Here is a 16,290-nt window from a genome sequence, read left to right as displayed (position 1 = left end):
ACAATCCATTTGCTCTTGCACCGATGTTATTTCGGTTCACAGAATCTTTCAGTTATTAAACACAGCAGAAAGTGATGATGGAGATAATCATTTTAATGAATTGTTAAGCGATTTTGAAAGTGAGAGTGATAGAGTGCCGAAAATATGGTATGTGAGAGAGAAACAGAGCCTCCTTAACGAAAGAAGAAAAACACGGTGAGTACAAAAGCTATTTTATCACTATTTTCGTGGCGGACGGATTACTTTTCTTCACCAGAGTTTCAAGTAACTGTGACAGGCTCTGAGGGCCAAGTAGTGTTTGATGACAACCCGAAAATCATTGACGTTTTAGGAACTTTTGTGCCAGTGGGGTTGGTGCAGATAGTTGAACAAATCGGCATCACAAAAACTAGTAGAAAACATTTAACCATCACCATATTCCAGGTTTGGAAAGTATTTTAAAATATCAACTTACATACTTCTAAGAAGTTACATGTATTAGTTGCCTACAGATTTTAGGAAATTATTTTGGGCTTTTTACTTTGTATAAAGATAATGCAAGTATGGGCACACAAGTGTAATTTTGTTTTCTCTCAAAATAATATTGAACATAAGTGTATGATTTCCAATTTGCATTTAGATTTATAAACAACCAACTTTTATAAACATTTTAAGCTAATTAACCCACTGATAAGTTAAAAATTGAGGCTTCTACAAAAAATTTAAATACAAATTAAAAAACTCGGCACTGAGGTACCAAACAGTCAACTGGTAACTCAGCACTTAAAAGGTTAAAGGCAAGCACACCTACTGCCACTTGAAACTGCTGGCCAAAGAATGGAAACACTTAAACATGCATGTTATTCACCAACCTTAGGGTTGAGGAGAATAAGAAGAAGCTGTAAGGTGAACACTTCCTATGATCTGTCAATGCCAAACAGTAATGCATCAATGTAACATGTTATATCAATAATACCTCCTAAATGAAGCATTTCCGGATGTATGTTCATAGGGCAGTTTTTTTCGTTGTTTTGGTGTGAGGAACCTGCCTTCACCATTGTCCCAGTATTTCTGCTAAACCCAGTATATAGATGTAGTCAATTTGAATACAGTCATAAAAAGTTTAAAAATTACATAATGTTTAAAAAAGGAAAAGTTACAATATAATGTTCAGATTCTGTCTGATGAATGTGAAATCACAGATAATTTTTTCACAATTCAAAATATATAAGAGAGAATGCTCACCGTCAGGCATAATAACACCACACTCCAATCTAGAACCATGCCCAGGTAAGACCTTAGTTTCTCCACTAGGAATTTTCCATACATACACATCTCCATCTAATGTACCAGCCACCAGAACATTAGCACCGTGATGCCATTTCAGCCACTAAAAGGTATGAAAAACATTTTTTGAAAGAAAAAAGCATTTCTTAATTAATATAGTAGAAGTCCATTACAAAATGCTCAAAAAACGTTTTGCATCATCTGGTATAGTGTACTTTTTACATTGCTATATGTATGTAGTACCTAAATTATACATTACGAAAGGCATCTACAAAGGGAAACACCTTGCAGTCAAGTATGGAAAAGGAACAGAAATGCAACAAAAGCACAAAGTTGGTAATGTGGAATTCTGAAAGCAAAATTATAGTTCATTGTGCGACAGATCAGTACCGCCTATAGCCACCTCAGGCCCTGAGGTATGCTGGAATACGACGAGACACACTCGGCACCGACTTGTTTTGGGGCAGGTAATCCCACTCTTGGATAGCAGCTTCAGTCAGTTGATGAATGTTAAGCAGGAGGATTAGAACGGTGGGCAAAAGGCTCTCTTCAGTTCACGTCATGAATGTTCAACATAGTTTGTGTCCGCAGAATACGCAGGCCACACCATTCGCTGTATGCTACGCATCTCAAGAAACTGATTGACCACTCTGGCTTGATGCACGCAAGCATTATCGTCGAACAGTGTAAATCCCTCACCCAAAGTGGCAACAATTCCTGTAACTACAGGTTGGAGTATGTTGTGTCTGCATACCAACCAGCCATGTTACCTTGGGTAGGAATTAGAGGTGTACATTGACCAAACACATTCCCACCCAAAAACATGAGGGATCTCCCTTGCTGCTGATGGTGCTCCAGGATAAAAAGCTCATTCCATCTCTCACCAGCTCGTCTTCAGATTCTGATGCTCTTGTTGTATGTGTGCACGTTTATAGTAAACTCATCAGACAAGTGCATAAGATTCCACTATTCCTTGATGCCATGGGCTAGGAGTTGTTGCCCACATCCCATGACCTGCCATGGTGTGGTTTAAGGACATAAGAACAGCTCTTGACACAGGCGTACTCGGTAGCAGTACTTCAAGATGCAGCCAATTTCACACTCTGATTTGACACATTCACTCCAATGGCCCTCTGGAGATCCTGGTGGAGCAAGGTGGCAGTAACAGTGGGCCTATATGTAGAAAGCAACAAATACCAAACCTCCATTGTTGATCAGTAGTTGTTTGTCTCCCTGAACATTTTCAAAACTCTGACTCACTCCAACACACCAGTGACATCCAATTGCCATCATTCCTCTTGCTGCAATGCAGTTAGCAGCAGAAATGGGAACTCTGCCATGTTTTCTTCAGTCCTACATATGGTGTCTACATATCACCGACCTAACAAGTGATGCTGATAATTTGACCGACATGACAAATGCCTCCTATCTAACAAATATTGAACCTGATCTAGTTTAGCATCACTATGTGCCTCAGAATGGCAGTGGTGTTTTTTAAAAGTACAATTAAGCAACCATCATCTGTGAACAAATGAAGTGGAAATAAAAATGAAAATAAAAATAATTTGTTTTATGAATTAATTTGTCACCTATAAGTGCATATTGTAAACATGGAGGTTCTGTGACATATACCATGTGAAATCATTATATACAAAACTTTCTTTGAGCACTGTAATGAAAGTTCATAAAACAGGGAAATGTTATTGTAATAAAACATTCTCTTTATGGATGAACTTTGTTATAAAGATGTTAAATTTGTCCATACAGGGTTCAGTGACATAATATAGATAATACGGAAATAGTTTAATCATTCTTTTCTAAGTGGAGTGCATTTGCCATACACTTGTACCAATTCATCTGTTGCTTGATCAGCTTAGTCATCAAATGGAAACTTCATATAAAATTTGAGGAACAGAATTCCAGCTCTCAATTTCTCTTAGTTAAGAACTGTTTTCATTTTCCCATGCATAAACTAATTTGAGACTGGGAAGCAGCACTTCTAAAAACATGCAACTAAACTTTGGCAGTTTTGTCCTCTCCCAACACAGTAAGAGCACAAAATATGGTTTCAAATGTGTTCCATTTAACGCATTTTTCAGTTTTCAAACTTGAAACTTGAATTCGTGAGCAAAGTCAAATTGTTTTAAAAGTTGGAACACTTCAGTAAAGGAATCCAATTATTTCAAAAACTTCCCCTAGAATACCAAAATAAACCAATAAAACTATTTAAGAAGAATCTAAAAGACTGACTGATTGTGAATAGTATTTACAGTATACTATACATGAATTTGAGAAAACACTGGTGCACCACCAGAAGGAAATACATAAAAATGCGTAACCTTATATGATCAACAACGTTATGACCACCATTATCAGCCTGGTTAGGGCTAATTTGGTTCATTCCCAACTTACACTTGTCTTTCATTACCACATCCCAGGCTAGCTCACACTGCCTAATATTGCTCCATCATAATTCCCCGCCCCCCTTTATTTCCTCTTCTTAACTATCTCTTCATCCTTTTAAATAATTCAAACCATCTCAGTTTAACCCTTTCCATTTTATCAACTTCTATTTCCTTAACACATGTCTTCTAGAATAATTTTCTCAGAAATTTTGCTTATAATCTTGAACATAACCATGTTTTGAAGTAGGCCTTCTCTGTGACTGTGAAATAATTCTTTATGAAATAGTAAATTACTGCTCCATCATCAGGGAGTGAAATAGTGACAGATATTATTCTACTTGATTTACAATTGTTTCCAAAGAATATTTTAGCCTCTTCATTCCCTCGGTCCACATTTTATAATTTTATTTGATTTCCTTGGTGCAAGATTTCAACTACTGAGACCCAGAGTCCTCTTCTGTAGGCTTTCTATTACCCATCTTCAGCTCCAGAAGGTACCACTGTGAATCTACATAAAGTTGTGTTATTCTTTGCCAACTCGTGTTCTGCCAAAACGGAAAAATGGCGCTGACAGATGACCGCCTTTCAAGTGGAAATAAATTCAGCTGAGCTTAGTAATTGGATTCAGAATTATTTTCTTTTGCAAAAAAAAAAAAAGCTTGAAGGATAGCTGTGATAATGAGTACTATTATTGTGACACAGTGTTTAGTACAACATCGAAAATATATGGTCCACATATGTGGACCTCAGGTCTCAATGCGATTATGTTTCATTTATAAGTTATGCGTTTTCTTTCGGGTAATATGGTTTTAACTGACTGAGAACTGTTAAAAAATGGTAATGCCGAGTTATCAGAAGATGAACTTACACAGAAAGTGATTTTGAAATCACAAAGTGAAAAAACCTTGAAATATTTCTGGAGTTTTTCATGACACTGTTGCTTCTTGCCTGGTATTAGTTAAATATTTTCTATTGTATATGGTTATATTTGTAAAATCACAGTACTCCTGCAGTTGTCATTAACAAAAGTCTTATTGAACAACATGATACTGTGTCAAGTTCAAGGATGTTGGAATTTTCCCGCTGTGAGAGTGGAAAATAATTTTTGTTTGTGTGTTTTCCGAAGATTATCTGGAATTTTCAGAATAACATCATAAAAATTCCTTCACTGTGTTCTTTTTAACATATTTGATTGTATATGCTTTGAAAATAAATTTTTTTTCAATTTTCCACCAATGGCAATATTTACCCCTTTCATCACAAACCAGTCCTGAGGTCCACATAGAATTATTTTTATTTACGAATTTGTGTTTGAAATGAGCCTAGGGACCTAAAAAACAAAATAGTAATTTTTTCCTGATCTCGCAGTCCCATCCAGAACTGAAGAGGATATATTGCACTTAAGAGTAGGAGCTACATACTACATCTATACATCTATATTAGGTCGTTCCAGAAATATACAGTTTTTGCTAAAACTTTTGTTTTTAACCCTTAGCCCTCCAGTTCATTCTGACATGCTTGCTTCTTCAGCTCCATTTAAAAATCTGCTTACAGAGGGAAAGGTGACTGCACAAACATATGAGGCAGCATATTTATAAAAATCAAATAAAACAAATACAAAATACAGTATAACCTCGATTTTGCGTGAAACCGCATTTAATGGAAGAAATTTCCAATCCCGAAAATTATTCCATAAGAAAAATGCAATTTTACATTCAATTCAATGTAATTCAAAATACGGAAAAACCCGCATTTAGCGTTAAGGAAATGTTAAAATTCTCAAATATTTATTTCTATTTGTTTTGGTTATGGGACATTAAGAACCTATGAAGAAGACGTCATAAGCTTGCTAAGGATGATTCAAGGCAGAAGAGGAATTTAGAGCGTGGGGGCTAAAGTGAGATGTCGGACTCAGATACACATCCGACCGTGGCCGCTGTAGAAGAGAATCCCCGTTTTAATGACAATGTTATTATAACCGTTGAAAATCATATACATTATTTCAGTAGTACAGATCCCTTTTGCGGTGCTCACAAGTAACCGTTTGTGACAAATGAGCATTCAAAATAAAGAGAATAGACATTAGCAGTGAAGAATTGCACTCTCATTTCATAAATAATTTCTTTAAAAAATGGCTTTTAAAAAATTGTATGAAGTGTGTGATTTGCAAATATTGTTGCTGTAGGAAAATACGCATCATAATTGCTGTCCACTTCATATTTTGGCCACTGGGACGCCTGTTTTTTTGTTATTATAATATGTTGTAATTATCAGTTAAGAAAAGAATGATAGTAAAACCAAAAATTACGTCTGGAACATTCATCAGTATAATAATGCACTTGCATTTGCTTCCATTCAAGTGGATACCATAAATGTAAAAAAAGTCAAAGATTACATTAAGTGGTAAATAAGAATATCTAATATTGTATTGATTTGTGTATTCCTTAGTTCACCAGGGGGTTACTCCACCACATACTTTATGAACATGCAAGATTTCTTGCACGGGTCCCCTAGTTACATTAATCTGTGCAATATCCTTCGGTTACAATGAGAACCCTTTTACTGATTAATACAGGCAAATTCCCTGACTTTCATGGAAAATCATGTATAACGTTATAAGAACAACCTTAAACTGAAGCAGTTTTGCATTCATCGACAAAATCTGTCAAAATGAAGCACAAACCTGACTACAGTACAGTATGTACTATCCGCAAAACTTTTAGTGACACTTCGTTTTACAGGGATGAGGGGCAAGGAGAGGACTCAACTCTTCCAGTAGAACAGCCAACTGAATGGAAATGAAATATGAAGTTAATCGATAGTGTGATCGATTTGAATTTTCCAAACCTTTATTATCTAAAGCCCACAATTGTGTCATACACGCACTCGTGTACATAGTCTTGTTGTGACATTTTTCTTTATTGTTCTCATTTTATTTCAGTACATAGTATTAAAATTAAGCAGTCGTTTATTTCTGTGGAATTATCAGCTGCTGTCATCGCACTTATTGCAAAAACATGTTATCCCGATCATAATGAAATAGTTAAAAGTGTGACCTACCTCTTTTTACTAGGGTTGCGTGGATAGGCAGGAAATATCTTAATTAATTGTGGAAACAGATTGTCTCATATATACGGCAGATCGTTCAATCAACTTACAGAGGGGGGGGGCAAATGTTTATTTTTCTCTTTTCCCTGTATCATAGCAGTCTTCTACGTCTGCTATTGCTTTTCTGCCCTCACTGTGTGTAGACCATGATGTTCTTTTCCTGTTCTTTTCCAAGTACAAGTTCTAAGTTATCCATGTGATGTACTTGGATTTTCCTCAGACATGACATATGTTTCAAAAGTTCATTTTTCACCTTTTTCGCTTTATTGTAAAAATAACAATAGTAATCAAAGTTTTGTGATCACACCACCAGATGTCATACAGCGATGCATAATCGATTCACTTTTGGTGTCACAGGTTGCCAATCTGTATCTTAAAGATAACCGAGGTCTACCAATTCAGCACTAGGGAGCCGAAGTGTCACTAAAAGTTTTGCGGATAGCAGGTATACATATCTCCTTGTTTTGTACTGAATTCCATCAATCATCTTCCATACCGACTCTCCGACGGGTGTAAACAAACATCGGATAACATGTTTTCGCAATAAGTGCAATGACAGCAGTTCTTAATTCCAAGGGGATTCGGGCTGAAGTAAACGACTGCTTAATTTTAATACTATGTACTGAAATAAAATTAAAATGTGATACTTCTTTCTCAAGATACAACGGTGTGCATAACTAATTTCAGAGGTTAGGTTATGTACTTTCGCATCTTGTTAAATTTCAGAAAGGCTATTCCCATGTAAATTTATAGTAAAAATGTTATCATTATCCTACATGGTGTTTGAAATATGCTTTCATAATACGTGCGCTGTCAACTTATGTTAGGTGACGCTGTTTGAAGTAAGAAAATGAACTTGTTTGCCACAAGCCTCTGGAGTGATGCTATTACAATTTTTATCAATGGAACTGAATATGCATGCTCGGACTATTGGAATTAGAAAATACGTGCTAATAAGTAAGCCAATGCTTGGACAACATCCGCAAAAATGTTTAAATAAACCGATTGCTGTTTCATACCGATTTTGGTGTGTTTTTGTGCGAGTTTGGTATCTTTCCCGACTTTTATGGAAAATCATGTATAACATTATAAGAACAACCTTAAAATGAAGCGGTTTTGCATTCACCAACAAAAATCTGTCAAAATGAAGCACAAACCGTAACTACAGTACAGCGTGTAGGGTAGATATCTCCTTGTTTTATTGCTGTCACTGTGTAAATACGTATGATGGTACAATTTATGTTAATTCAGGTAAAGATCACTGGAAAAAGTGTGCTTTCTATTGAAACCTCGATTTAAGGTAAACCCCCAATTAAGGTTAAGAAAATCAGGTCCCTGTAAAAATGTTAAATAGGGGTTCTACTGAAAATATAATACAATACAATACAATACAATACTCAGATGCAATGTTCAGGATTTTTAACCCTGAAATTATCTCAATCACATTTTCATTGGTAATTAGGCTTTATGTGAAACTTCTCAAAACACTCACCAGGATGTAATCTAGGATTTCTTGTATATGCATTACAGAAAAACACATCGTCTTCCCTTCGTCTTCGTTATTGGGGTCTTCATCACTGAATTCACTAACATAATCTAATACCACAATAAAAAATGCTCCCACTATCGCTCAAATCCACATCACTTTCGTCTAAACGCCTCACAAATTACTTCTCATACTCCTCGAATTATGCCAAGTTGCTAAGCAACGTCTGTTTACAAACTTACATGGTTTTCAAAGAACCCTCCATAAAGGCCAAGTTCAAAGAGAGTATAGCAATACAGGGCTTCAAATTGTTGTCAACAGATAGCAGTAGCTCACTGTATCTGTGATTCGAGTGTGTGTAACACGACAAAGGAGTTATACAGAGAACAAGATCATGTCTGGCATTGCCTGACACAGGATCTGTGCGGGATAATTTTGTTGTTTGGCATAGCCCACCGCGTGGCTTCTAAGAGTTAAATATTCATTTTCTATTTTATACATTTCTAGCAATTTTAAAATGTTCAGTTTTATCCCTTTTGAATGTGTGTGAGTAAAATGGTTGAGAGAATTCTCTAAATATGATACTTCACATCCTGTGTCATGTAGATGTGCAGCAACTGCTGATTTACAGTAAAACCTCGTTAAAACGTTTCTGCAGGGGACAAGGAAAAAGAACGTGTTAAGCGAGAAAATGTACTATTGAATACACGAATAAAAACTATCCAATAGGGATATGGAAACACTAGATACGATTTTTTCTGACATAATGGGATTTTATGTCGTATATCCAGGAGTACAGTGAAAACTCTATGAGAGGAGAGTATTAAAAGGTGTAAAAACACGAGAGAACAAATATAAAAACTTATTCCGCTGGGGCTTATAAAATAATAGTACACTGAAAAGTGTTAAAAACAACCAAACAACAAATATGATGCCGGCCCCGTGGTGTAGGAGTAGCGTGCCTGCCTCTCGCCCGGAGGCCCCTGGGTTCGATTCCCGGCCAGGTCAGAGATTTTTCTCTTGACCTGAGAGCTGGTTCGAGGTCCACTCAGCCTACGTGATTAGAATTGAGGAGCTATCTGACATTGAAATGGCGGCCCCGGTCTCGAAAGCCCAGAATAACGGCCGAGAGGATGCATCGTGCTGACCACACGACCCCTCATAATCTGCAGGCCTTCGGGCTGAGCAGCGGTCACTGGACAGGCCAAGGCCCTTTCAAGGGCATTAAGTGTCATGGGGTTTGGTTTCTGGTTTTGTTTTTAAACAACAAATATGAAAACATATGAATGGGTCCCATAAAAATATCAAAGTATTATTGCAGATCACACTCTTTCTAAAACAAATGTTAATAGAAGCTTTTTATTTCAGACCAGTTGGCTATTAAACATTATTTTCCTGATCACACACTTAGACAATGACTTGGAGGTAAATGCAAACTCGTGTCCTCATACCGAGGTGATGCAGCTCTTTTCAGGCACACCCCTAATGGAGGTGAGCTGCATATACCATTTCAACCACATACCAGCCCTCCTGCCATTCTTAAATTTCTGGCAGAACTGGGAATCGAACCTGGACCCTCGAGGATAGCAGCCATTAACACTAACCGTTACGCTACAGAGGCGGACAAACTTGGAGGTTATACACGGCCATGTGCGACTGCAAGAGAATGACTCTGACCACCATTTTGAATCCAAGGAAACTTCGACTGACCAAGACCGATTCGAGTGATCGAGTCGAAACTGGAAGTTGCGAGTTTCAACATTCACGCCAATTCTGCACGCTTGAAATCATGGATACCAGACGCCTTGCTAACAGACTAATTTTGTCTTCATTAGTACGGAATTTCACGACTTTCCTCGTATCCCTAATTAGGCTATTATAAGACAAATATGCACCACGCTTGTCAACTTCACATGATTATGTTCCAGATATAGGCTATTGCACGACAAATATTTGCTACACTTCACAGTACAACTAAACATGAAATACATTTCTCACTTCTGAATGGAATACGAAATACAAGCACAAGTATGCTCATTGTGTTATTCTGTAGTTTCACTGCTAATCGGCAAGCGAAACTGAGCATTTCTGAGGCTAATGGCTTGCTCCCAAAGGTGCAATTTATCCTGTGAAGTTCAAGAATTCAAGGCCTTTTCTCGTTATCACTCAACTGCGATGAGGGCTCTTACCCGAGTTGAAAATAACGTTCCTTCCACAAGGGATGACAAATAACATTTTCAGGGCTAGGAAAAATGTGATCGTACTAAGCAGTAATAGCAAAAATTTGAGACTTGATAAGTGAAGTATTTTTATATAGATTTAATATGATGAGAGGGGGAGCCTCAGTGCCTCAGACGGCAGGGTGTCGGCCTCTCACCGCTGGATACCATGGTTCAAATCCCAGTCACTCCATGTGAGATTTGTGCTGGACAAAGTGGAGGCGGGTCAGGTTTTTCTCCGGGTACTCCGATTTTCCCTGTCTTCTTTCATTCCAGCAACACTCTCCATTCTCATTTCATAGCATCTATCAGTCATTAATTTATCACTTTTTGAGTGGCGACCCCAACGTACTAATAGCCTATAGCCTATATATGGTTCATTCATTACATCTCTGACCCGGTCAAAGATTGGAAAACAGGTTGTAGGTTTTCAATAGGATGAGAATTCGGGACTTCGAATTTACGACGTGTTAAGTGGGAAAACGTGTTAATGAGGACCGCACTAACGAGATTTCACTGTATCATGATTATGTAGCCCAAGTGCCGCTGTGTGCTCTACAGACTGATGTCAAATTCTCTGCCAATCCCAATTAAAACCACATTGCATATTATAATCAGTAACCTTCACAAGCACAAAAAGATGTCCCACCTGGCAATTTCAGAATTTATGGATCTCCTTGAACTCATCCTGTCATATAATTATTTTAAATTTGACAATAAAATCTACCAGCAGCAGGATGGTTCATCGAGCTTGTCAGGATACCTGGCAGACATTTTCATCAATGACCTGGAAAACAAATTATTTACTTCAGGACACCCACTTATAAATAAAAAATAATATTTTATCACAAAAATGGTACGTGGATGACACCACTGTAATCCCCTTCAATGGGAATAAAGAAGAATTATATGTAATAAATTTCATATTAATCCGTACTGAAGAGCAATATAGTGTAAAACAAAAGCTAAAGGTGTCCACCTATTCAATACTGTTTGTTGTAACCTTATTTTATTTTAGAATACAGAAGAACTCAAATTATGCCTCCTATTCAATAACACTGCAACACTACATCAATTTTACAACTGAACATGAATCCAAGAGATCAATTAACTTCCTGGACTTCACCATCACAATAACAAATGATGTACAAATTCAAAATTTACAGGAAAGCAACAGCAACCACTAAAAATGGCAACATTTAGAGCTATGCTTAATAGAGGCAAACAAGGCATGCAGTATCACAGCAGACCATTCACTGGAAAAGCATCATACCAAATAGCCAGAGCCTCGAGAACAGAGATAATACTCAACAGCTTCTCAACCAAACTGGGTCCGATTCTATCACACTCAGACAATACACCAGACAAATTTAAACAGACTGATGTAAATCACCTGTAAAACATGAAACTGTGTTTAAATTGGACAAACATAGATAGATGTAGTACATTCATAAGGCATTTAGCCACTAATCTTAATAAATGCAATATATCACATACTTTGGAAACAATTCTATATCAAGTAGAATAAAGTCTGTCACCATTTTACCCCCTGACGATGGAGCACAATCTCCAAAACACATTGTGAAATTAATTATTTAATAAAACTTGAAATGTGTTTGGTAATAGTGATTTATTATTTCACAGATAACTTACTTAGAATGCTAGTGGTTTAATGTCACACTAACACTGCGATGCAAGGATGGGAAAATGCCAGGACTGGGAAGGTAGCAACCATGGCCTTAATTAAGGCTAGGTGTGAAAATAGGAAAAACTATCTTGAGGGTGCTACCAGTCGGATTTGAAACCACCATCTCCCGAATGCAAGCTCACAGCTACGCAACCCTAACAGCGTGGCCAACACATTCAGTCCACTTACAATGTTTGTACCCAGAATTCACTCATTCTCATCATGGGACAAGTCACCACTCCACAAATCATTCATCATCATTGTACAGTTCCAGTTTCCCGGGTACTGTTAATGAGCCTCTTCCACTTCCTTCTTTCCATATACAACTTGTCACGGAGAATATCATCCACTGTCCATCCTCTGGTAACTAGATCAACCTTGATCATGTCCATCCGTCAGGTTTTAGGTCTTCCTGCAGGTCTTTTTCCCTCCAGATTGCAGATAAGTAATCTACTTTGTATGTTACTCCTTTACCTTTCTTCTAGTAGGGTACATCATTGTTCCATAGGAGCTGCAAATATTGTGATAAAAGATATCCATTATCTCCTCCAGTTGATTCCCATATCTAATCTTCTCCTTTATTTCACTTGTCCTACTTTTCCCTGCAATGTTTCAAATTCTCCGCTATTTGCTTTACGCGGTACTGACACAGATATGTCTTATGGCGACGATGGGATAGGAGAGGCCTAGGAATGGGAAGGAAGCGGCTGTGGCCTTAATTAAGGTACAGCCCCAGCATTTGCCTGGTGTGAAAATGGGGAAACCATGGAAAACCATCTCAAGGCTGCCGACAGTGGGGTTCGAACCCACTATCTCCCGATTACTGGATACTGTAATATGCTTACAATATTGTGATTTTTTATTCCACCTTTTCAATACAATTGGTTTTATGTTGTTAGATCATAATGCTACAACAATATTTTACAGGGACATGTTTCGCTTAAATTTCAAGCATCCTCAGCCTATATAATCATCTCAAGGTTAAGACCTGTCATATTTGATTTGCTTTGACAAATTTGTGCTTAGTTATAATTCTAAAATTAAGTAATAAAATATATAAACATCTTAAAAAAACCCACGGCACTAAACACCCTTGAAAGGGCCTTGGCCTGCCCAGCGTCCACTGCTCAGCCCAAAGGCCTGCAGATTACGAGGGGTCGTGTGGTCAGCACGACGCATCCTCTTGGCCGTTATTCTGGGCTTTCGAGACCGGGGCCGCCATTTCACCATCAGATAGCTCCTGAATTCTAATCACGTAGGCTGAGTGGACCTCGAACCAGCCCTCAGATCGAGATAAAAATTCCTGACCTGGCCGGGAATCGAACCCGGAGCCTCCGGGCGAGAGGCAGGTACGCTACCCCTACACCACGGGGCTGGCTTTTTCCCTCTTACCTATCGATAATCAAGAAGAAGTAAGATTCAATATAAAAAAGAGATTGAAAAACAAATTCAAAGACTTTACACATTCAAATAACATTCAACCCCCCCCCCCCACAAACTTCAAATAAAATCTCTAAAACGGAAAATTTCAGATAACAGTTTAATTTTTACAAAAGCCAACAAAGGCAATGTAACCGTAATAATGAACAAAGATGAATATCCTAAAAAAAAAAAAAAAAAACCAAAAACTTCTTTAAAGATAATGGCTTTCTCTCGACAAAAAAAGATCTGACCTTAAAGAACCTAAAAACCCTTTTAAAAAATTCTGTTTTTACTTACTGATCAGGAACGCTCCCAGTTAGTTCTAATGCAGAGGTGCCAACCTTTGAAGTGGGTTATCAGTAATCCCATTTTTAACTCGCGCAGCCTCCCCCCCGCCCAAAAAAAAAAAAACGTTTACGAGTCAAATCCAAAGCACCTTGTTTGCCCTTTCCTACAGCAATCTATTCTAAAATATATCATACTAGCTGATGTACCCGTGCTTCGCTACGGGATTCTCAGAAAGACTGACTTGGTGGTTTTCCTAACTTAATACAACATAGGTCATTACAAAAACGTCAGTAGGAATGTAGCGATTGAAAGCAATGTTATCATATAAAATACTCGATCAAATGAAACACCGCAAACTTTCTCACTTTCAACGAACAGTACTACGGTGCCGATCTAAGAGTCCGAAGTTCCAGAGCTGGAATAACCAGGTCGCAGACTGCCGTGAACACTCCTCTGTCATTATTCCGTTAAACATGCACACTACTAATTCCAATCAGTGCCTCCGAGTAGGGATTGAATAGCTCGAATACTATGATGAACCAATGTGTTACGAACCAGATATATCAGAAAATGTATGAACCAGAGGAATGGCATGCTACTTCCCGCCAATATACAGGCAGGCTGTTTCAGTCGGTACGACCAGGCGAGTTGGCCGTGTGGTTAGGGGCGCGCAGCTGTGAGATTGATATATATAGATTTATCTATACGACCACTAATGACATAAGTAACTTATTTGAGAATTACATTTCAGGCCTTCCCCTAAACTACCATTTCACTCAGCGTGAATAAAATAATTTTAGCCTAGATTGTAGTGGATCATCACCCGACGTTACATGACGATTTTCATTAAATTCTCTTCAGCCGTTTCCTCTTGATGCGTGTACATACATACATATAGACGGACAGACAGAAATTACGGGAAAGTAAAAAAATGCATTTCCTTGTTACTGTAGACATGACAGATACAGAAATACCATTCATTTCAAATTCTGAGCAATGTACAGGCAAAACACTTATTTTATATATAGATTACATTTCAGGCCTTCCCCTAAACTACCATTTCACTCAGTGTGAATTACATTATTGATAGCCTAGATTATAGTGACCTATTCCCAGACTTTGCATACCAATTTTCGAGAAGATACGACCACTAATACAATAAATGTTTGACAATTAAATTTTAGGCCTTCCCCTAAACTACCATTTTTCTCAGCGTGTATAGCCTATATTGTAGCGACTTATTTCCAATGTTTGTCTACTGATTTACATTAAGGCACGACCACTAATAACATAAATATTTGAGAATTAAATTTCAGGCCTTCCCCTGAACTATCATTTCACTCAGCGTGATCAAAATAATTTATAGCCTAGATTGTAGCGGTTAATCACCCGACTTTACATTCCGATTTTCATTAAATTCTCTTCAGCCGTTTTCTCGTGATGCGTGTACAGACAGACAGACAGACAGACAGACAGACAGACAGACAGACAGACAGACAGACAGACAGACAGACAGACAGACAGAAATTACGGAAAAGTAAAAAATGCATTTTCTTGCTACTGTGAACATGACCGATACAGAAATACCATTATTTTCAAATTATAAGCAATGTACAGACAAAACTCTTATTTTATATACAGGGTGAAGCGAAATTCGCGCACTCAGGCGTCGCAGCGCGACTGCTCACATGCCAGCAATAAAAAAATGTATCTCACAAAAGTTCGTCCTTCGAGTATATCCGGCAGAAAAAGGGCGTTGAAGAGTGGCAATCTGGCAACACTGTAACCACATGTAGGGTAACTACCTCTGTCAGCATGTATTCTTTGTGCTGTACAGTTGGTGCATTGGTTACAGTTTTGGGTTAGCATTCAGGAGGTCGAGGGGTCGATCCTGGGTTGAAGCGTATTTTTTTTATTTCATAAATGTAGTCCAGGTGGTATGGTATCTGGCAACTTAATCGTCAACAGCCATTGCAGCGGGTCCTCTAGAAACCCTTTGCACTTACATACTACGATCCTACAAATGGACGAACAATCGTTTCCCTTGGTCAGCTTTGAAAGACGTCCTTTCCACGTCGTGGGCGTGAATTTATTCGCACAAATTCATATACTAAATGCGAAACCTGTTTTCTTTCTACCGTCCTCCAACGATCTCATAGATTAGTAGCAACTGTTATTCTTGCCTCGTTCAAGTCCATTGTATTTCGTAAGGGCTTACGTTACCAGTAGGCCTAGCAAGGTATTTGTTGTGTTCAGCGCTACAAAATGTTGTAAATGTAGGATACATGAGACCTAAGGTACGGTGTCTTACTGTATTACAGTATGTAATGTCCGATGGAAATTAGTAAACAAAAAATTGCGCCTTAACCCAGGATCGAACCCTCTACCACCTGCATGCCAACCCAAAAC

The 16,290-nt window shown here is 37.9% G+C and overlaps 1 protein-coding gene across 4 annotated transcripts in view; it reads right to left on the bottom strand.

The window, feature by feature from the left end:
• LOC136877281 (angio-associated migratory cell protein) overlaps positions 1 to 16,290 on the bottom strand; it is a 104,578-nt gene that overhangs the window by 27,833 nt on the left and 60,455 nt on the right. For all 4 annotated transcript variants that reach the window (XM_067151199.2, XM_067151200.2, XM_067151201.2 and 1 more), the window contains exon 5: positions 1,225 to 1,369. In XM_067151199.2, coding sequence (XP_067007300.2) covers positions 1,225 to 1,369 — 145 coding nt within the window. The remainder of the gene's footprint in view (positions 1 to 1,224; positions 1,370 to 16,290) is intronic.

This window comes from Anabrus simplex, chromosome 7 (genome assembly GCF_040414725.1).
Source record: "Anabrus simplex isolate iqAnaSimp1 chromosome 7, ASM4041472v1, whole genome shotgun sequence".
NCBI classification, from domain to species: Eukaryota; Metazoa; Arthropoda; class Insecta; order Orthoptera; family Tettigoniidae; genus Anabrus; species Anabrus simplex.
The sequence above is the reverse complement of the archived record's forward strand: the minus strand, read 5'-3'. Positions and strand labels throughout refer to the sequence as shown.